This window comes from Heliangelus exortis, chromosome 31, assembly GCF_036169615.1.
Source record: "Heliangelus exortis chromosome 31, bHelExo1.hap1, whole genome shotgun sequence".
Taxonomy (NCBI): Eukaryota; Metazoa; Chordata; class Aves; order Apodiformes; family Trochilidae; genus Heliangelus; species Heliangelus exortis.
The window spans coordinates 1,718,809-1,740,230 of NC_092452.1; the positions used below are offsets into that span (position 1 = coordinate 1,718,809).

The following is a 21,422-nucleotide window of genomic DNA, read 5'->3' on the forward strand; positions in this document are numbered from 1 at the left end:
ATGGTTTGGGTTGGAGGGGACCTTAAAAATCATCAACCCCCCCCCCCAAACACACACATAGGCAGGGACACCTCCCACTAGATTTCATTAATTTTATTAATTAGGTTAATTAAATATTATTTATTTTAGAATTAACAACATTGGTGATGGGGCCTGCGTGGTGCTCATGGTCTGGGGGCTGCCTGGGACCCCTCCAAACCCTCCGTGTGCCCCCAGGTGAGGCTGCACCCCCAGAAAGGACAACACATACGGGGCAAATGAGCCTCATCCTCTCCATCCCCCTTCCCTGCAAAGCCTGGGAAAGGTTCAGGAAAGGAGCCAGGGCTGATCTGCCCATTCCTCCCTCCCACTCCCATGTGGCAGAGCTTGGTCCAGGCCTTTCCTTCGGCCCCAGGGGATCCCCCAGCCCCCCAAACCCCCCATCCCGGCTCTCCTGGCTGCAGCAGGGTCTGGGGCAGCTGCTGCTCCCCTGGTTGTGGTCAGCCCTGAGGCTGTGATCAGCCCTGACCTGGAGCACCAAGTGATGCTGCAGCCAAGCATCCTTCATCCCCCCAGCTCAGCAGCTCCGGAGCAGCCGCTGCCCCCGTTGCCGTGGGGACCCTGGAGCTGCCTCCCCCGCGGCTCCATCCCCGCATCCTCCCGGGTTCCAGCGCTGCCTCTCGCCTCCCTTTTCCCTCTTTCCCGGCTTCCCCCTGTCCTGCCGGCTGGGAATGGTACGGTCCTCGCTTCCCTCCAGCGCCTGTCGCTCCCTGGATGTTGCTAGAAGGTGAAGGCATCAGCGGAGGCTGCGGAGGCTCCAGCGGCTGCAAGAAGCCCCCAAATCCCCCCCTCAACCCCCGGAGAGGGGCAGAAGGGACCCTGCGAGGAGGCTGCTGCCAGCCAGGGCTCTTTCCCTCCTGCTGCTGCCCGCAGGGTCCGGGAGCATCCTTAGAGAGGAGCCATGACCCAGGGGAAGGTAGGAGGGAGGCAGGGCTGGGGGGGTCGGTCACGCAGCTTGCATAATTGTCGCGTGTTTAGAGGGGGACAATGGGTTGAAGGGAAGGGATTTAAGGAATAAAACGATTGCTGTGGAGGGGGGGAGGGTGGGGTGGGTGGGTACCGGTGCGCTGGGGGTGGTTTGGGCAGAGGAAGGGGCTGGGTGGGGGGCTCTGTCAGGACGGGGATGTTTTTCCTGGTGCTGGATGTGCAGCTCGACCCTGGTGCAGGACCTGTGGCCTTTTCCTCCCCTCATCAGGGAGCTCAGTGCTGGTGCTGTCCCCTCCCTGTCCCCAGCAATCAGCACTTGCCCTGCACCCCTCCTTCCCAGGCAGGGACCCCCGGATTTTGGGGGTTCTCCAATGCTCAGAAACCAGGGATTGGGGGTCACGCATCCTCTGCCAGCACAGTGCACCGTTGCCATGGCAACGATGCTGGAGGCTGCCTGGATGCAAGCAGCAGCATCCCTCCTGTATCTCCTCAGGGACCTCTGGGGGTCTTGCATGACATTGGGCACCCTCCCCCCAGAGGGCTGTGTGAGAGAGGAGAATCCCTGTGAGCTGGCAGAGTTATTCTGATGCAGCTGGGGCTGCTCATGGTGCACACCCCAGCCTGGCACCCTGGCTTTATTTTCAAGGATCTGATCCATTTTAATTTAGGCCCTTCTGTCCTAAATTTAGGACTGTGCTGTGTGTTGCAGTGCTGCTGGTTTGTCTGTCTGCTTCACTTTGGACTTTCTGGGGTTCCTGCCCCCCATCCCTGTGATCTCTGGGGATGGTGTTGTCCCTGAGGCTGAGCTGGAGGCCCCCAGGGCCACACTAGACAAAGATCTAGAAGGTCAAGTGGATAATGTTGCCAAGGAGAAGCAAGCTCTCCGATGGCCTCAGGCTGGCTCAGTGATGGGGTTTCATAGCCTGAAGACACAGGATCCCAGGACCCTTGGCTGCACCTTCAAATTATGGGAAGCAGCAAGGCTGAGCAAGAACCAGCTAGAAGAAAATGTTGCAGAGCCAGAGCACTTCCTGGGGGCTGGCAGAAACTCCTCAAATGAAGTTCAGGGGGTTCTCCCCTTTAACCAAAAAAAAAATTTTTTTTTCTTTTAGGGGAATTTCAGAAACTGAAAAACAGATAATTACTGGGATGCTTTCCAGTGCTTTCCAGTGTGAGCCTGAGGCATCACAGGGGACCCTGGGCAAGGCTGTGTCTCTCCTCAGACCTGGTTGCCTGTAACTTTTCATCCCCTTGGACATGTCTGGTGTTTTCCTGTCCCTCCCCTCAGTGACTACAGAGGATGCTCCCTCCTGGGAGTGCAGGGCTGGGTGGATTTCCAGCCCACAGGAGTTGCTGGGTGTCCTTCCTTTGGTGTCTGGGACCCACTGGAGAGAGCCCCAGATTTCTGTCTGTGCCCCACTGGCTTCCCCTGCAGTTTCTGTGCTGTTTTCACAGTCTAATCTCTTTATTCCCCCTGCTCCCTCCCTTTCTGTGCAGCTCTCTGTGAACAACAAACCCCCCAGCTCCGAGGGGCAAGGGGAGAAGAAGGACAATGCCACAGCCCCCCCAGCTCCTCCGACCTATGAGGAGGCAACAGCAGGAGAAGGGATGAAGTCTGGAGCTTTCCCTCCTCCCCCATCAGCCCCTCTCCACCCCAGCTGGGCTTACATCGACCCCAGTAAGTCCTGCAGAGATTTCCCCCCGGGTGCTTGTGGAGAAGAGAGGAAGGAACCAAGGATGTGGAGCCCAGTTTGGTCCACAGAGAACCAGTTTGGTCCAGAGCTCACCCTGGAGCAGTAGTAGGAGCCATGTGGGGTTGTGTTTAGATGTAAAAGTCATTTCCCCATCCTCTGGACCACGCTGCCTTCCCAAGCTGGGACTGAACTCCATCCCTGCTCTTTCCCAGTGCTGAGATGGGAAACCCCCCCTCTCCCAGCTTGCTGCACTGGGCAATGCCATCTCCCAGGGCTGGGGACTGTCCTGGTCCAATGCTCCCAGCTCTGCCAGCAGCAGCTCCAGCTCCAGCTCCTGCTCAGCCACAGCTTTCAAAGAAGCTGCTGAGCTGGCAAAACCCGTGGAGCAGCAGCAGTGCTGTCTGGCTGCCACGAGCTGCTGTGCAGGGGCTAAAACACAGCTGGATTTGGAGGCTGAATTGTTCCAGCACTGGGCCAGTGGCTGACTCCTCTGTAAAAACCAGAAGAGATTCCCTGGGTGCTGCTTCTGCTGGCCCATGGCCAGTGGACAAGGTTTTTCTCTGCCTGGTGGAGGGAAGGGCTTGTGGCAGTGAGCTGGGATGGGTGCAGGACACAGGGGGTGGCAAGTAAGTCTGCTGGGCAGGCAACTGGGCCATTGTCAGCACATCTGGACTTCAGAGAGCACTGGAGGTTCTGGATTAATGACTCCCGAGCCCTCTCTCCCCACTCCATCCCCTTCCTCTCTTGGGCTTTTGCTGCCTTCCTGCTCTGCCCAGGGGGATGGGGACAGCTGCAGGGATGGAGATGTTTAGGGAAGGGGAAAGATGTGTGTGCCTGCACACTCCAATGATTTTACAGATTTTTGTTCTTCTTGTTTGCCTTCAGGGGTCGAACAGAGGGGATAAACAACCTCCCAGCTTGCTGTAACAGCCATCTGGGTCTTCACTCTCATGATAAATTAGGATGGGTAAAGCCCAAATGGGTCAGGATGCTGGTGATTTGGGGATCCCAGAGGACTTTTTTGGGTGATGTGTCATCCTTTGTCCCCTTCCTGACGTGTCTGGAAGGATTTCCTCTCTGCAGCTGTGATCCCCGTGGTGCTTTGCTCTAATCCCACATCCCCCTCCCCTTCTCCTGCCCTCAGCCATGCTGCAAGCTGTGGCTCCTGAGGAGGGATGGGGGGGTGGATGTGCCATGGGGCTGTGTCTAACACTTACATGAGCCTGAAAAGAGCTGCAGAGAAGGGGCACAAGGTTTGGGTTGCTTTCCCCAGTAAGGAGCTTGGGATACACATCCTGCTGCCACCCTGGGTGGGTGGTGCTGGGGACACTAAGCAGGGATCAGGAAATCCCCTTCATTCCCCCAGGGCATTTAGGTGTTTAATTTGTTTTTAGATGCCTTGATTGCTTTGAGGAAGGAGGCACTGAAGTCTCCCAGGGTTCTGGGGCTGAGCCATTCTCAGCGAGGGTTGAGTGATGAAAGAGCTGGAAGAGACACAGGGAAGACACTGCAGGAGGAGCAGCTCCACTGGGGCATAGAAAAAAAGGCACAAGAGATTTATTAGGCACGAGAAGAGCACAAGGGATTGATTTCCAGCATCTTTAGGATGCTCAGAGGAGGCTTTGAGCAGCAAAACAGAGACAATCCAGGACCAGAGCCTTGAGTGTGGCTTTCCTGGTCCCTGCAGCCTGAGTTTGAGAGGGTTTTCCTCCCTCTGTCAAAAGGATCTGAGCATCACTGAGCTAAAAAGCTCTGAGGAGGAAGGCAGGCATCTGTCAGGCAGTCAGGGCCATGACTGAGCTGCTGTAATCACCTGAGCCTTGATTATTCTGTAGGAAATGGAGGTGGGGAGATGGGCAGGAACATGGAGAGGGCTTTTTGCAAGAGAAGCAAATGTCCCAGGGGAATGATGCTCAAGGACAACTGAGGTTTTGGTGTTTGGTTTTTTTTTTTAAGCATGAGGTTCAGGAAGATGGAGAAGGCTGATACTTATCTCTAATTTTTATGGCTGATCTTAGCAAGGAGAAGCTGCAGCTTTGGGTTTCTCCTTGCAGCTCCCTGACCTGCAGCATCCTCCCTGCTGCCTCCAGCCCAGTCACCTCCCCACTAGGCAGAGATTTTTTTGAGGTTTCCCTCAATCTCCCCTGAGACTGAAGAGCAAAGTGATGCTTTATTGGTGCAGGTTCCCTCCTTGCCCACCTGCAGGGAAACTCCTCCAACAAGAGCTTGAATTTCAGAGCCCTCTGCAAAGCAAAGATTTAGGGGCAGGGGCTCTCAGCAGCACCAGGGTTGGGGTGGAGGTTCCTCCTCCTTTAGGTTTGCTGCTAAACTGGTCCCCAACTCCCTGACTGGAGATCAGATTCAGGGATGGACCTGATGGCAAATCTGGCTGGGATGAGCTCCCCTCACAGCGTTGCCACAGAACAAAATGCAGGCACAGAAGAAGCTCAGGCAATCCCAGAGCAGCAAGGGAACCCCCCTGCAGTAAAGCTCCTGGTGCTGGGCTGTTGAGTCACAGCTCCTCTGGGGCTGCTTCAGTGCTCAGTGAAAGGTGAGCAGGGAGATGATACCAGGGCTCCAATTGCCATGAAGGGTCCAGTGTCACCAGGGAGAGGACTGAACCCTCCTGGCCTTGGCAGAAGTGGTTTCCTCATCTCTCTTGGAGATGGCCCTGGAAAGATGCAGGAGTGGGCAGGGAGCAGAGGGCATCCCAGCACATCCCTGTTTTACAGTGCAACAAGAAAAAAAAAACCTCAAAATCTGGGCCTCTTGAGCTGGAACAGTCTCTGGGTGATTGTTGCAGGGAGGGAGGTGGGTGATGGGAGCTGATCTGTCTGCCTTCTGCTTCAGGCAGCAGCCCCAGCTATGGCAGCAGTGGGTACCCAGGGGACACAGAGATGCTCACGACCTTCAGCTGGGATGACAGGAACGTGCGCAGGGTTTTCATCAGGAAGGTAAGGGCCAAACTTCTCCAGGCTCATCCTGCCCAGCAGCTCTGAGCCCTGGGGGGGACCTGGCTGCAATGGGCTCACTGCCTGCCCCGGGCTGGCTGGGGAATGGGGAGTCTGTGGGTTGCCCATGGGCTGCCTCTCGTTGCAGGTTTATTCCATCCTGATGGTCCAGCTCTTGGTCACTGTGGTTATTGTGGCTTTCTTCACCTTCTGGTAGGTCTCTTGTGTAGCAGCAATGCTTGTTGTGTCCTCTGTGTAGCTGTTACCTGGGGGTCTTGTCTCTTATGTAGATGCCTGAGGTTTTTTTCCCCTCCCCCCCCCCCCCCCCCCCCGTGTTCTCCAGTAGCAAACCAGAACTCAGGATACTCTGAAAGGTCCTGCAGCACATCTCCTGCCCCTCCTGCATGTCCCCTGGATCACTCTTTATGGGTGCCATCCCCAGCCAAGAGGTCTGGGCTGTTTGTCTTTGAGTATTTACCCCTGAATTTTCCCTTTGGGATCTCTCAGGGCCATCAGATCCCAGCCCCCCATGGCCTCAGGGACTGGGTTACAGGAGCAGATCCCCCCCAGGAGCAGTACCCATCCCTATGGCTCGGATGACTGAGCCTTTTGGGCACGTAGAGCTCAAGTTGCCTCCAGAATAAATAATGAATCACTGTCAGCCTGAAGATTTCAGCTCCTTAATCACATCTCAGCAGGCAGGGGCTGTTCCCCAACAAGCCCAGTTGTGTTGCTGGGGACAGACTGGATTGCTTTCCAGTTGGTCAGTCTCCTAAGTAGATTCCACCCTCTTTTTTTGGGTTTTTGTTTTGTTTTTTTTTCACATACCCCTTGCTACATCACCCAGTGCATGTTCCCAGGTTTAATTTAGGAGGGACCTGTGAAGTGTTCAGCTTTTTTTGCTGCTTTCTGCTGAGCATCTCTCTTCTCTCTCTTGCAGTGAGCCCGTCAAGGGCTACGTCCAGACACACGCTGCCTGGTACTGGGCTTCCTAGTGAGTATCTCTGTCTCCTCCTATGGCCTTGTGTGCTCCAAACAGCTCTGGAAGTGGCTGTGAAACACTTCCCAAACACTTTTGTATCTTGCATGTGAGAAACTGCAATAATGTGTGTGCAGGGGGAGCTGGAGAATCCGTGGATAACCGAGGGGAGACGATAAAAAGTTCTCCCCTAGGTGAGATGCTGGATGTCTACAACCATCAAACTTCTGAGTATTCCTTGCAGAGCAAGCCAGGGGAAACTGAGGAGTTTCCAGTGCAGGAACCCAAATATGAGACCTGAAAGGGCACCCCAGAGCTTTGACTTTGGGGTTGTCCCATGGGAAGCAAAGAGTTTGCCTGGGTTTGCGTTTTACACCTGAATGGAGAAGGGTACTGGGGGGGACTGGGGTATCTGTGGGATTTCTTGTGCCTGCACCTTCATTGCAGAGCTGCTCTTGGGGCCCAGAATTTGGGATTCCATTTGTTGCTGGGCTGAAGGATCAGCTGGGAGGGAGCTGAGGCATCCCAGCACATCCCTGTTTTACAGTGCAACAAGAAAAAAAAACCTCAAAATCTGGGCCTCTTGAGCTGGAACAGTCTCTGGGTGATTATTGCAGAGAGGGAGGTGGGTGATGGGAGCCTTGCCCAAGCCTTGGTAGATTTGCAGCTTCCTGGATGCCCCTGGTGTGTTTGCTGCTAATGAAGCAGAGTGTGAGATGTCAGTGAACAAGGCTCTCTGAACTTGATTTTAATTAGTTCACACCCAAGCCATGAAATGTGTCCAGGCCCAGAGATGAGACACCAGCTTATATAACTTGGAAAAAAAAAGACCCAAAATAGCAATAATAAAGGGGAACTGGCACCAGCGTGCCTCTTCAACCTGAAAGGAACACAACGTGCTGCTCCTTGGCCAGAAGCTGCGTTTCCTTGTTAGGAGGCAAGAGCAAGCTCTGCTCAGGTCTATGTTTTGCCCTTTGGGCCCATGTCCTGTAGTTCACTGAACAATTAGCACCTATTTCCCAGGGAGACACCAGGGATGGTGTCTCCACCACCTTCCTGGGCAGCCCCTTCCAATGTTTAACCACTCTCTCTGTGAAGAAATTTTTTCATTTTATTTTAGAAAAATATCCACAATACCCAACCTGATTTTTTTTTTCTATATCTATATTTATGGTTTTAAACTGAAAGAGGGTGCATTTAGGTTAGATATTAGGAAAAAAATTCTTCACTGTGAGGGTAGGAGGACATTGGAATAGGTTGCCCAGGGATGCTGTTGGTTCCCCATCTCTGGAATTGTTTAAGGCCAGGTTGGATGAAGCTTTGTGCAGCCTGGACTGGTGGGAAGTGTCCCTGTCCATACAGAGGGGTTGGATCTTGATGATTTTTAAGGTCTGCTCCAAACCATTTCATGATTCTGTGATCTTTTAGCAGGAACAACCCTGTCTTGGGCCAGCTGAGGGGCTCAAGTTTTGTCTGTCCCTGCATCATCCAGCAAGCCAACCCCTCCCTTCATCCCAGTGCCTCCAGTTGCTTGTCCTGGTCTGGGTCTGGATCTCTTCCCCACACAGACCTCAGCTCTCTCTTTTATCTCTAAAACAGAAGTGGGTGCCCTGGGGTGTTATCCTGGGATGGCTCAGAGGGAATGAAGCAAGAGGAGGGGTGCAATAAGGGGTGCAAAGCAGATGGGAAGCTCCAGTGCCTCTCCTATAGGATCCTTTCCATCTTTTCAGCCATGTCACAGAATCATCAAGGATGGAAAAGGCCTCGAAGATCCTTGAGTCCAACCCCAAACCATCCCCTGCAGCACCTCAGCTCCCCATCTTTGAACACCTCCAGGGATGGTGCCTCCACCACCTTCCTGGCAGCCCCTTCATTCTTTTTGTGAAGAAATTTAATTTTATTTTTTTTTTTAGAAAAATATCCAAAATACCCAACCTGATTTTTTTTTTTTTTTTTCCCAAATATCCAACCTAAACCTCCCCTGGTGAAGCTTGACCCCGTTTTTCTCTTGTCCACTCTGGCTTTCCTGGTTTCTCCACGGGAGAGCAGTGCTCAGCTTTATCTCTGGTGCATTTCTCATGGCCCTGGGGGTTTTGCCCTCCTGTTCATTTATCAGCCCCAAGGTGAGTGGCTATCAGCAGCCATCAGCATGCTTGGAAGCTGCTTCCCCCCAGGCACTGGGTGAAAGCAGGAGAGCAGGTTCCTTCTGTGCCATAACCCAGCCCACAGCCCTGTGGAAAAACACCCAGGCTTCGTGAGGGATGGAGCAGAGACCATCCCTCAGCTGGGGGATTTTTTTTTTAATTTTTTTTTTTTTTTTTTGCTTTGCTGAAGGGTCAAGTTATGTGAGATAAACAACCCCCCTGTGACCTGGTTTGTGCAACAGCATCTCAGGAGCTTTGCTGCCTTCATAGAACCCTTCCACTGCAGTAACGTGGGTCCAGGTCCCTTCTCCCACACAGATTTTCCCTCTGCCCTCAGGCAAATCCCTTTTTCCAGCCCTGGGAATCTTGGTCTGAGTGCTACTGAAATCCCAGCAGGATCCTGGAAGGGAAAGGCAAATCCTGGCCAGCTCTGAGCAATTCCTGCCCTGCTGAGGCACCCCCAGCACCTTTGGGTTAGGGTTAGGGCTGTGTCCACCCTGCACCTCAATGTCCCCCATCCCTCAGGTCCCTGGGGGTCTTTCCCCCCCTGGCAGAAGCAGAGGAGGCAGCTGAGGGCAGGGAAAAGCTTCAGGGAGCAGCAGCATCTCCTTTGCCTCCTGCCCAGCCTCATCTCCTGGCACAGTGTTTGCATTTTCAGCTCCCCAGCTGGAGGCTCCTCTTCTGCATCAACCCCCAGCATTTGGGTTTTCCTCCCTAAACTGTTTTTTTTTTCCTTTTCTTTGCAGTGCTGTTTTCTTTGTGACCTACATGATTCTTGCTTGCTGCTCTGGACCCAGGTAACTTTTTTTTTTTTTTTTTTTTTGGATTTGAAACAAACAGCCCCCTGAAATGAAGGATCAATATTTGCCTCTTGTTTCAAACAGTGTTGCAGAGATGGGATGGGGTCACGGGGACACAGGGATGCTGTATTCCCAGGCCTGATGCAGTTGTGGGTTGCTGCAGCACACCAATCAAACCCAAATTCCAATTCCTCCCTGGGAAGGAAGCTCCTGGCTCCAAATGCTGACACTGAACCCTGCAGTTCTCAGAGGAGCAGGGCACTGCTCTCTGCTTTGGTGGAACCCCATGGGGATGTTTGCAGCACCCCAAATGTTCTCTCCCTGCCAAGAGGATGAGTGTCCCCTTGCACCACCCATTTGCTGCCCAGGCCACTAATTATGTGGCATTTCTTATGCAAGGTGTTGTGCTGTGCTGCTGACTCCCTCTGCCCTTCACATCACAGGGCTGACCAGCCCCTGTTTGTTCATTTCCAGGAGGTATTTCCCATGGAATCTGATCCTGCTGAGCATCTTTGTAAGTAGCACATCTGGATAGAGGCTGCCCGGCCTCTGCAGCAAGCCCTGGGTTCAAACAGGAGAGAGAGACCTGGTCTGGATTCCTGCAGAAAGCTGGAATTTCCTCCTCCAGTCCCCCTGTAGTTGAGTTAGGAGGTGATAAGCAGGGAGCTTCTGTTAAAAAGAAAAAACCAACCAACAACCCAAACCAAAAAGCCTGTGGGAGAGGCTGCTGATGGTGCTGGGCAAGAGGGGGAGAGGGCTGGAGAAGCTGGGACTGCTCTCAGGTGATGGGCTGCCCTCATTTTAACCTCTCCTGTGGATATTAATCACTGGAGGATTGGAAACTATGCAAAAATTCCTTCTCCCTGCGCTGGTTTAAGAGGCTTCCCTGCCCCTATCACTGTGATTGAGATGTTGGGTCTGTTGCGTGTCTCTCCCTGGGACATGAGTGCAGGAATAATGTGGTTCTCTTTCTCTCCCAGACACTCTCCATGGCTTATCTCACTGGGATGCTCTCCAGGTAGGCTGGACATGTGGTCTCCAGAGGTTTTCTGCCCTTTGTCCTGTCTTTTCCCAGGGAAAAGTTCCCTACTTCTGAGATACATGGACCACCCCGACCCCTTTGGAGTTGTTCCATGGGGGCATCCCCTTCTCTCAGAGTTGAGGCAGCACAGGGGAGTTCTTGGCTGTGCTAGACCCTAAAAGAGGATGCTCAGAGCACTGGAGCAGCTGCCAGATGAGGAGAGGCTGAGAAAAAATTGGGTTTGTTCAGCCCTGAGAAGAGAAGGCTTAGGGGAGACCTCATTACAATGTTCCAGTGCTTAAAGGGGGGGCTATAAAGATGGAAACTCCCTGGTTATAAGGGGTCACTTGGAGAAGATGAGGACAAATTGGCACAAGTTGCTCCTGGAGGGTTTCCATTTGAGTACAAGAGGAAGATTTTTCACTCTGAGGACACTCAGACATTGGAATGGTCTCCAAGGGGAAGTGGTCAGTTCCCCCAGTTTGCAAATTTTTAAGTCTCAGCTCTATGGGGTGTTGTAATAAACTGTCATATTAGAAGGGTTGGACCAGGTGATCCTCGAGGTCCCAGATGATCCTTGATGTCCCTTCCACTTTGGCATTTTATGATTCTGTGACTCTAAAGAAGAGCACCAGAGGCCAGGGGCAAGGCATGGATGAGCCACACACTGCGATCTCACCTTTCCACTAAGCAGCAGATGGGGCTGGAGTGACAAAAGGTGGTTTTTTTCCAGCAGTTTCAGGGGTTTTGTAGTCTACAGCTTGCTGCCTGTTGCTTGTGTTTTTACTGTTACAATCTGCTCACCAGATCAGCCTGGTTCACGTGGGCCCCTGGTGATGATGAGCCAGTGGGTGTTGATGGATGAGTGCTGGGGACAAAGAAAGTAATGGCTTCAGCAGCTCGGGGAAAATACCAGTGATATCACCCTCAAATCAAAGTGAAAGGGAGAGGAGGAACTGGCTTTTCTTAGGGCTGAGCCTGGTGCTGTCACCAAAATTCAGCAGTCAGACACACAACAAAACCATGACCCAAGCCTGCAGCCTCTGTGCCTCTTCACATCCCTCCTTCCCTGCAGTTTTCCAACCCCCACATCCCTCTTATGAGGATGTTGGGAGTGTAAGAGTGGCTGCAGCTTTCTGATTTCTCATTGTGCTGCAGTGATATTTGTCATTCTATTTTTGTTACCTCCCAGTTTGCATCCTCCCCCTTCTCCATCTGTCCATGCACAGAGATTTCTACAGTACCTCCCCATCTCACCTGCTCCTGAGTTCCCAGGAGGCACAGACACATTCCTTGTTTAACCTCTTCTATTTAAAGCAGGAGGAAAAGCCATCTAGTCTTTTTTTTTTTTTTTTTTAGTATGTTCTATCCTTCCTTTTTTACATTCAGGGGGGACATTGATCATTTCCATGCCCTTAGTGCCCCCAGGACTCACCCTTCCCCTGTGCTGAGCTTCTGCCTTAATCCCTCCTTCCACCCATCCCTGTGGGTAACACTGAAGGGGTTTTGCTGTCATTTTTGCAGTTATTACAACACCAAATCAGTCCTTCTGTGTCTGGGGATCACAGCCCTGGTGTGTCTGTCTGTCACCATCTTCAGCTTCCAGTCCAAGGTGAGTTTGTGTTTATCAGGCCCTCTGGGAGAGGCATTTCCCAGGGGTAGGACACAGGGACAGGCAGTGCTGGGGTGAGGTGTGAGGGACCTGGGGCAACCTGAGGGATGCTGGCATGGAAAATAAAGGTTCCAGAAGGATAAGGACACGTGTTGGGGTGAGGGATCTGTCAGGGGTACAGATGGGGCTGGAAAATGCTCATGGAGCTGGGTTTTTTCAAGGATTAGGCTGTGGGGTGGACTGGCACAAACATGAATGGTCAGCTTTGGGGTTTCAGGTGTGGGATGGGTACCAAGTTCTTGCCCCTGGCAGTGGAAGGGGGGATGGAAGGTTTGGTTCTGGGCTAGAGGAGCTGAGGAAGCAATCACAGTGTGACAGCAAGATGGGTTTGATACTGGAGAGTCCCTTTCTGGGGACATGGAGGGGTTTGGTTCCCCTCTCTGCCTCCTGTTCCACCCCCTCCATGGTAATGGAATGTTCTTTACCTCCACAGTTTGACTTCACCTCCTACCAGGGCGTCCTCTTTGTGATGCTCATGGTGCTCTTCTTTGGTGGAATCATCCTGGCAGTGATTCTGCCCTACCAATATGTGAGTAACAACCCCCCCTTCCTCCTCCCCCAGTGCCACCAGTCCTGGCACAAGGCTGGGAGCTGATGAGCCTGAAGCAGGAAAGCTCCAGGACCTGGGAGGGATGTCCCATCCCATCCCATCCCATCCCATCCCATCCCATCCCATCCCATCCCATCCCATCCATCCTGGGAGGGATGTCCCAACCTGCTCTCCAAAAACCTACAGAAACACCAACAGAAAGAAAGGGCCAGGCCAGGTGGCTGCTGCTTGTTGTACAATCAGGTGTCAGGCTGGAGAACAGTTCTCCTGTTCCTGGAGCTGTGCAGTGACCCCATATCACCTGCCTGTGCCTCAGTTTCCCCTCTGGTAAAACCAGGGTAGTGAGGGAAGGTGTGTGGGGCTGTGCAGCCACCATTTATCACCCCCGATGCTTTGTGCTGGAGACAGGCACCCAGATTTGATCACAACAGCCTTGAAGTGACCTCCAAACCTTTCACATCTCACCAGGCTTTTCTGGGCACCCAAGTCATACTTTAAGGGCCAGATCTTCAGGAGACTCCCTCCTTCTGGGACTGGCCCTGCAGTGATGATGGACAAGAACACAGACCGATGTTTTCAAGAGCAGGAGCTAATTTTTTTTTTTTATTGTTGTTGTTGTTGTCTTGGCTTGCACTCCATCTTTCCCTTGTGCAAACGTGAGGGTGAACCAGGCTGCAGTGCCAAATCACTGCCATTAAAGTGTGGAGACAATTGCTCTTTATCGTGCAGCTTGTCAAGATAAGCATAGCTGGAGGCAGGTTGTAATGAGCTTGTCGATCTGGGGAGGCAGCCTGGGATCTCTGGCTTGATTCAGCAATCCATGTGGGCTGTGGGCACCTTCTCCTGGGACACAGGCAACTCCTCCACTCCCACTGGGGGCTACTGGGCCAGGGCAAGCAGGGGCTGAGCTTTGGTCCTCATCCCAGTGAGTTTTCTTCTGTGACTCCAGCAGGTGAATGCTTTTAGTGATGCTTGTTAATTAAAGCTGGGTCTGGCCCTTCAAAGCATTTGGTGTTTCTTGCAGTGGGATCAACCTTGTCTGGATAACTAAACACCTAGGGCTGCTGCAAGGTGCTTTTCCATCAGGAGAGCACGAAGGTATTTCCACAGAGCTGTGATGAAGCAGGCAATTTGGGAACACAAGTACCTGATCTAGGAGCTTATGAGCCAAGTGGCCACAAAGACCACAGTGAGAGGGGAAACTGAGGCACACTGACCCATCCTTTGCCATGAAAAGCTCAAGGAACAGAAACTGCATTGGAGCTGGAAGCAGTGCAAGTCCAGCCTGGGCTGCTAGAGCACTTAACCCTCACTTGTATCCTCCATGTGAGAGCTAAACCCTCTTCTGTGTCACGTCCTCATTCTTTCTCCCAGCCACTGACTGATGGATTTGTTTGCTTTAGGTCCCCTGGCTCCACGCAATCTACGCACTGCTTGGTGCCATCATCTTCACTATGGTGAGTGAACCTGGGAAGGTAGTGCTGGGGAAAATAAGTAAATAAGCAAGGATTAAATGCTTTCGGCCTCGGAGGCTGTTTAGGGAAGGGAGAAGAGCCAGTTGCAAGATTGCAGAGAGCTCCACAGCCTCAAATACCTCCTGAATAGCAATTATTGCAGTGACCTCAGGCTTGTCCCAGGAAGGTGTTGGTGTACGTGAGCGTTGGTGTGCAGCACGGTGTGATTGGCAAAGCCCTGCTGGGTGTGCAACACCAGGGGTGAGCAGCAGAAGGAGTCATAGGGATGGGGCAAAAGCAGTGGAAAAAGCAGAGATTAAGCTTCAACGGAGTGGTGGGAGCTGGACTGCAGGGCTGAAAGGGAGCCTGGGGGGGAAAGGAGGCTGCAGAAAGTCAGCAAAGTCAAGTTGGGGCTGGTGGAGTGGGAGTGAGCCAAGGATTGGGTTTGAGTCTCACTGTAAGGGGAACAGAGGCACAGAGAGACTGAGAGGCCACAGTTTGGGGTTAAGGGGCATTGGGAATGTTCATTGCAGGCAGGAAAACCCGGGAGCTCCCCCAAGGAAAGTTGAAAGGGCTCAATTCTTTCCTTCCACTGGTCCCTGCTGGTCCCTCCTGGGAGTCTCTTTCCAGAGCAAGTCCCAGCAGTGCTGTGCTCTCCATCCGTGTGTGGAAGGTGTCAAGGACTGGCCCAGGCTTGGGGGGTCAGGAGGAGGGCTGCCTCGGGGTTCAAGGCGGTGCCCATTGGGCTTGTTGTGTATAAGAACAGTTGAGCAATTTCATTTATTGGCTATAAAAGTCATTTCAAGCAAGCTCGGATATTTCTTCTGTGATTCACGATTGAGGATTGTTCTGTAAAATATAAGTAGGCTAAACATCTTATAATTACCCCATAAACCTCAGGCAGAACCTCAGCTGCTGGAGTCTGTTGTGCCAGGCTTGCCAGCTCAGCCTGGCTGGGTCTGAGGAGTTATTTATCTGTTGTTATTTATGGCTGGGGAGGGCAGAGTGCTGCCAAGAGCTCCCTGCCAAGGTGTCTGTTGCAGGCTGTGTGAACAGAGGGAATAAAGGTGAGGTGGGAAAAAAGATTGGGCTGGAAGTCATGCATTAAGGCACAGATCTTTTTGCCTTTCTGCCTTTCTGCCTTTGTTCCTGTGAGTGCTGTGTCCCTGCAGGCAGGCTGGGCAGTGGGTTCCCCCTGGGATGGCTTCAGTGCACCCAGCAGTGTTTGTACCTCAGAAAGGCATTTGGTCCCCTCTGGGTCTGGCTGCCTGTGCTGGGAACTCTGCAGACCTTGGTGCTGCGAGGGAATTTGGGTTTCCTGCTCTTTATTGTTCTGGTGGTGCTGCTGCAGTGTCAGGTTGGGTCTGGGTCACCCTGCTGCATGGCTGGGGTTTCCGAGTTGAGGAGGAACAGGGAGAACTGCTCTCAAGGTGATCACGGGACAGGGTTGGGAGGGATGAAGCATGATGGAAGCAGGTTTGGAGTCATGGTTTCGCTCTGGGTTTGATGATCAAAAGTGAAATGAGGAAGGAGAAAGTTGCAGCTTCTTCGGCGCGTTGGTCTGGGCTTTTAAATTGCAGTTACAGCCCATAAAATGTGGCCGCATTTTTGTTCTGGGTAGAGTGAAGCAATCAGGAGAGCTCCTGTCACTAGAGTACTTGTCTCCCTGTGCCAAATCCCCATGTGACTCTCACTGGGTTTCCTCCTCTTCCCTCCCAGTTCCTGGCACTTGATACCCAGATGCTGATGGGGAACCGCCGGTACTCGCTGAGCCCCGAGGAATACATCTTTGGAGCCCTCAATATCTACCTGGACATCATCTACATCTTCTCCTTTTTCCTCCAGTTCTTTGGCTCCAGCCAGGAGTGAGTGCAGCAAGGCAGTATCTTCTCCTTGCTGGCAAGTGTTAAAAAAAAAAAAAAAAAAAAAAAAATTATTAAAAGAAGAGGAAAAGAGGGTTAAACAAACAAAACCAAACCCGCCGTTTCTGGCTCCCTTGCAGGCTCCATCCCATCAGCTGAGCAAAGCCCCTGGGTTCCTTCTGCACTTGTACATATGCTGTTTGTGACCCAGAAAGCAAAGCAGGGCTTAAGTGTTCTGTGTCTTCTGCTCCCTCCACTCCTCCTGCAGTCACAGCAGGTCAGGCATGAGGCCAGGATCATCTTTTCCCCAGAGGCTGCCAGAGCTGCCTGAGTCCTGCACACCATGGGATGCTGAAGTGCTAAGGATAGCTCTGCTGAGGAAAAATAACACTAAAGGGAGGGAGGGGAGGGAATTTTGCTAGGATCCTGGCAGAAAAAAAACAGCTGAGCAAAGAGAAAGGGCCAGGGAAATCCTGGCATCCCCCTGGTTCTCTCCTGCATTCATTTGGAGCCATGTGATCTCTGCAGAGAAACATTCCTGATGGTTCCTGCTTTTCCAAGGGTAGCCCACAGATTCCCAGCAATGGGATGTCCCAGCAGTCAGTCCTTCAGGCAGGAGGGAACCTGTTGTTCAGGACGTGCAGCCTGTTTGAGGACATCCCTAATGTCCCTGCAGGAGGAATTATTCTGTCTCCTTTTCATCTGTACTTACTTTCCTTCCCAGAGCAGGACAGCAGGAGGCTGTAGGTTTACCTACAGGACATGGATGTCTGTTCTCTGACGTGTGGCTCTTCACCTGAGAGTGCTGGCATCCCCCATCCCAAATTTTGGCAGAGAAGAGATGAAAGAGGCTGAATTTCAGAGCCCGTGCAAAGCCAGGCACCTCCTGTGGTGGGAAATGGGTGTTGAGATCCTGTGACTCATCCTGAGGACCTGATACCTTCACAAAATTGTCTGGGTTGCTTGAGATTAATGGTTTTAAGTAGTTACTACCTAGGGTGAGAGTTTGTTGCTCAAAATGGGCACTGCTTTCTAGCAAACACCAATGTCCCCTCTCCCTCTTGCCAGGGCCATTTCCCAGTTTTGCTCTTCCAAAAGTGGATGTCAGGGAGGGCACCCGATGCCTCTCTGAGTGCTCAGGTAACTTTCCATCTTCCCCTTGCTCACATTCTCCTGTTGAGGGATTAGCTGGCTGATTTCTAACTGTAAAGCTCCAAGTGGAGATAAGAGGCCTTTTGCTCTTATTTAAAAAGTGATCCTTCCTGCTGATAGGAACCTCTATCTCCCATCTCCCTGGGAATGCCAGGGCAAATGCGTCACAGAGCTGCCTCCAGCAGCCCCTGTGTGTTCAGGGATTCTCTGCCAAAATGCTCTGGACAAAACATTCCTCCTCTGCTGCTGCCCTGGTTTTTACCCTTCCCTGCCCCAATCTGGGCAGAGGAAATTTACAGTGGAAAAGCTTCAGCCCCTCTTGGGCTGCACTCACCTTCTCCATGATCACACAGGAGCAAAAGTGATGCTTTCTACCTTACCTTCCCCCCCCCCCCCCAAAAAAAAAAACCCAAAGCAAAATAAAACAAAAAAAAAAAGGAGCCAAAATCATTTTAGGGCAAAAGGAGACAATTAGGTGATGACAGGAATAAGTTAATGACCCAGTGATTTCTGCAATAGCTTGAAGAGAAGAAACAAGGGCCCTGAATTACTGAGCAGGCAGAACCAGGAGAGGGGACAGCATGGGGGGCACTCTAAAAATGTATGAAATAGGAGTTTAAAAAGGAAATTTTATGGCTCAGACTCATTCAGGCACTTCTGAGATATCTTAGCAGGTTGGCTGTGCCTCCTATTTTTTTTTTTTTTTTTTGCTCCCAGCAAAAGGGCTTACAGGTATTTCTGGTTACCAGCTTTTGAGGAGGGAGGATGGAGTTATGTCATGGGTTCTGACTCTGAAATAGCCCTAAAACTCCTGCACTGAAGAACAATCCAGACCAGAGCTCTGCAGCCTTTTTTTTTTTTACATCAGGACTCCTCTAACCTGGCCCTGAATCCCCTGAGACTTAGGGAGGAGAACAGGGATCTGCAGCCCTCTCTGGACCTCTTGCTGTTTTTCCTTCTGGTGTGGAATAACTTTGCTGCTGCCTGAGCTTTGCTGCTGCCTCCTGGCTTCCTGCTCCTGCCTGGAAAAAGCTTGCATGGCACCTGCTCCATCTCCAGGCCATTTCCATGTGTCTTTGTCTTTCTTCTGCTTTCACCCCATGGCTTGCAGCCCATCCAAGCCAGACCTACCAGAACCACTGGGACTGAAGCAGGGGTAGGTACAGACCTAGGGAGGTGGAAGGAGGCTGAGAAACAAAAATGCTGTGGGATGGAGCTATAGGAATGTTCCTCCTGGGGAGGAGCAGGGCTGCTTCTCTTCCTCTCTGTGGATGTCCTTTCTCTGAGCTCTGCATCCTCTGGATCCTCTGCTCCTTTTGTTCAGCCATTCTGACGATCCCACTGTAAATAGGATTTTGTATTTTCTCTGAACATTGCTAATAAATTGTTGCAAAACTGTTCTTGCTGTTGGGAGGTGTCCTTCCTGAAGTGCAGCTGGAGGTTGCACGGGTGAGGATTCATCCACTTCAAACAGAAAATCAACAATGCTGTGGCTTGATTTAGGGAAAAAAATATTTACTGAAAGGGTCATCAAACATTTGAATAGGTTTTCCAGGGAAGGGGCTGAGTCACCATCCCTGGGGGGTTTTGAAAGACAGGGATGTGGTTTAGTGGTGGGTCTGTGGTTGGAGTTTATGATCTTAAAGATCAAGCTGATTCTATGGCCCAGATTTTTAATGGAGACCATAAACCTGCTGGTTATGAGTAAAGAACACATCCTACACAAAGGAATAAAATGCTCGTGGCTCCAGCACAGGCACCAGGCAGAAGAAGGATTTGAGAACTGAGGGTCAAGGGGGTCCTTGAGTGAAGATTCTTTTATTTCTTAGGTTTGGTTTAGGTGGCCACAGGATAAAAAACCATCTAAGGAGGGGTAAAGAATTGCTGTAAGCAAGGCACCTGCTCAGAGGGATTTTTCTGTAGCTCTGGAGAGCAAACCTGATGTACCAGTAAATGGGACAAAGAAATGCTTCCAGAGAGTAACTCACCTGACTTAAATAATTGCTTCCCCTGGGAGGTGAAAATTCATCTGTCTCTGCATCATCTTGGAAGGGCTGATTAGTCCAGAACTCTCAGAAAAGAGAAATCTCAACTGCAGCATCTTGTTGCCCCAGGTCTCTGCTCTTTGGAAGGAGCTGTGCCCAAAAGGTGAGTGTGAGATTGTTCCCTGAGCCAGCCTGGGCTTCTCTGCCCTCAGCTACATCTTCTGCAGCAAGAAAATATTTTCCCTTGTATTTTGCTAGGTAAACACTCTGCTGGGGGGCAGCATTTGTGGGAAAATAATTGAAGTGGGGCATTTCCATGCAAAAAAATAATGAGAATTTCTATGAGGCATCATTAACTGTTCCTGTAATTACAGCATACAGGATAAAAGGCTGATAATTCAGTCAAATTTCAGCATTTGGCTGTTGAGCAATGGGGCAAGAATTCCTTTGGTTAATCAGAGCAGGACCACTCCGAGGTGGGATGCAAGGATGTGGGAAAAGGGAGGATATGGGGATGTTCCTTAGGGTGTGAAGGACACTGGAAAGAGGATTGGGATGTTTCCCTGCCTAAAGAGAAGAGGACAGGAATTTGAGGGTGCTAAATACAGCCAGAGAGTCCAAGGAGACCTCAAAAACAAACAAACAAACAAACAAAACCCAAAAAACCCACCCTGATTGCCACTGCGTGGAGAAGGGGGAGATTTTTACCTGCTTTTGCACTTCTTTCTGCCTTCTTTCCCCCTGCAAATCCTTGTTTGCTTCTTGAAAGGCACAAACCCAAGCCCAGAAGGGCCATGGGTGGTGTTCACCTGCACATTTCTGAGCTCCTGGCGCCCTCTGGTCTCCACACTGCAATAAGAACAAAAAAACCCCACCAACATTCTAATATGAAATGGAGTTTCTTTGTGTCAGCTTGACCCCAAAACCTTCCCCATTTAGCTCCAAGCTCCCATTTTCTACTGCTGTCAAACCTGACAGCTGCCTACCCATGGGGCCTGGATAATCATCTGCTTAAATGAGAATGAAGTAACATTTATCTGAAATTTATATTTATAAATATATTCGTTTCAAGAACATTCTGGCAGAAGTTTGTGAAGCTTTTATCAGCAGGGGAAGCAGCGGCCAGGGCTGGGTCACCCAAATTCAGGGGGGTTTGAGTGAATGGGAGAATTTTACCACTGTCTGGGGTTGACAGCAATCTTTGGGGCTGAGTGGTTCCTCTGGGGTGGCTCCTCTGGCACCCAGGGGGGACCCCAATGTCGCCATCAAGGCCTGGGCCCCACACCAGGCCGCAGCGTCGCCATGGCAACGCCGAGGCACAGGGCAATGGCGAGGGGGGTGAAGGAGCCACACGGGTGCTTGGAGCCGCCCCTCTTCGGCTCTGTGACAGAGCCCAGCCGGATTTTGGGGTTTTTTTTACACAAAATCTCTAAGAATTCTTCTTTTCACCCCGAAAAGCCGAGGTAGGAGAGCGGGGGCCGTTGACAGCGGAACCTTTCTGCCCCGGAACGCTTCTGCTCCCGCCCGGTCCCCGCCCGGCGCACCGAGGCGAAGGGTAAAATGGCGGCGCCCATGAGTGAGGGGTCTGGAGCTGCTCCCTACGGGAATTTCCCAAATTATTCCCGCTTCCACCCGCCCGAGGGACGAGTCAGGCTCCTGCCTCCAGGGCTCCTGCGGACTTTGTTCCCCGCGGCCGCCCGCCCGCTGCTGGGGCTCGATGTGGGCTGCAACTCGGGGGTAAGAGGGAGCACTGGGCCAGGGGGATGGGGCAAACTGGGAAGAGTGGGAGAGGGGATGAGGGCCTGGGAGGAGGGCGGCAGTGGGGCCAACTGGGAGGACTGGGAAAGAGGACAGTGGGAAAAACTGGGAAGACTGGGAAAGAAAACAGTGGGGCAAACTGGGAAGACTGGGAAAGAAAACAGTGGGGCAAACTGGGAGGACTGGGAAAGAGGACAGTGGGGCAAACTGGGAAGACTGGGAAAGGGGATTAGGGCCTGGGAGGAGGGCGACAGTGGGGCAAACTGGGAAGACTGGGAAAGAAGACAGTGGGGCAAACTGGGAAGACTGGGAAAGTTTAATAGGGCCTGGGAGGAGGGCGACAGTGGGGCAAACTGGGAGGATTGGGAAAGAGGACAGTGGGGCAAACTGGGAAGGTTGGGGGAAACACTCCCAGGGGATATTGGGGAGAAATG

General features: G+C 51.9%; 2 protein-coding genes across 4 annotated transcripts in view; both read left to right on the top strand.

Annotated features, from left to right (window-relative positions):
- Positions 1–674: 674 nt before the first annotated feature.
- Positions 675–18,645, top strand: FAIM2 (Fas apoptotic inhibitory molecule 2). The gene is made up of 12 exons (XM_071729429.1): positions 675–955; positions 2,464–2,644; positions 5,511–5,614; positions 5,760–5,824; positions 6,552–6,605; positions 9,481–9,531; positions 10,009–10,048; positions 10,515–10,552; positions 12,080–12,167; positions 12,661–12,756; positions 14,181–14,234; positions 15,951–18,645. The coding sequence occupies exons 1-12, from the start codon at positions 941–943 to the stop codon at positions 16,098–16,100; spliced, it is 936 nt and encodes a 311-aa protein (XP_071585530.1). The 5' UTR covers positions 675–940; the 3' UTR covers positions 16,101–18,645.
- Positions 18,646–20,674: 2,029 nt separating this feature from the next.
- Positions 20,675–21,422, top strand: part of BCDIN3D (BCDIN3 domain containing RNA methyltransferase) — a 147,314-nt gene continuing 146,566 nt past the window's right edge. For all 3 annotated transcript variants that reach the window (XR_011722992.1, XR_011722991.1, XM_071729353.1), the window contains exon 1: positions 20,675–20,967. Coding sequence is in view for 1 of the 3 variants with exons in the window: in XM_071729353.1 (XP_071585454.1) it covers positions 20,791–20,967 (177 nt within the window). In the remaining 2 variants the exon portion in view is untranslated. The remainder of the gene's footprint in view (positions 20,968–21,422) is intronic.

Excerpts from the sequence above, each read along its gene's own strand:
- FAIM2 (XM_071729429.1), top strand. Across the intron at positions 5,615-5,759 it reads GCAGGGTTTTCATCAGGAAG|GTTTATTCCATCCTGATGGT; the intron begins GTAAGGGCCAAA and ends CTCTCGTTGCAG. Across the intron at positions 9,532-10,008 it reads GCTTGCTGCTCTGGACCCAG|GAGGTATTTCCCATGGAATC; the intron begins GTAACTTTTTTT and ends GTTCATTTCCAG.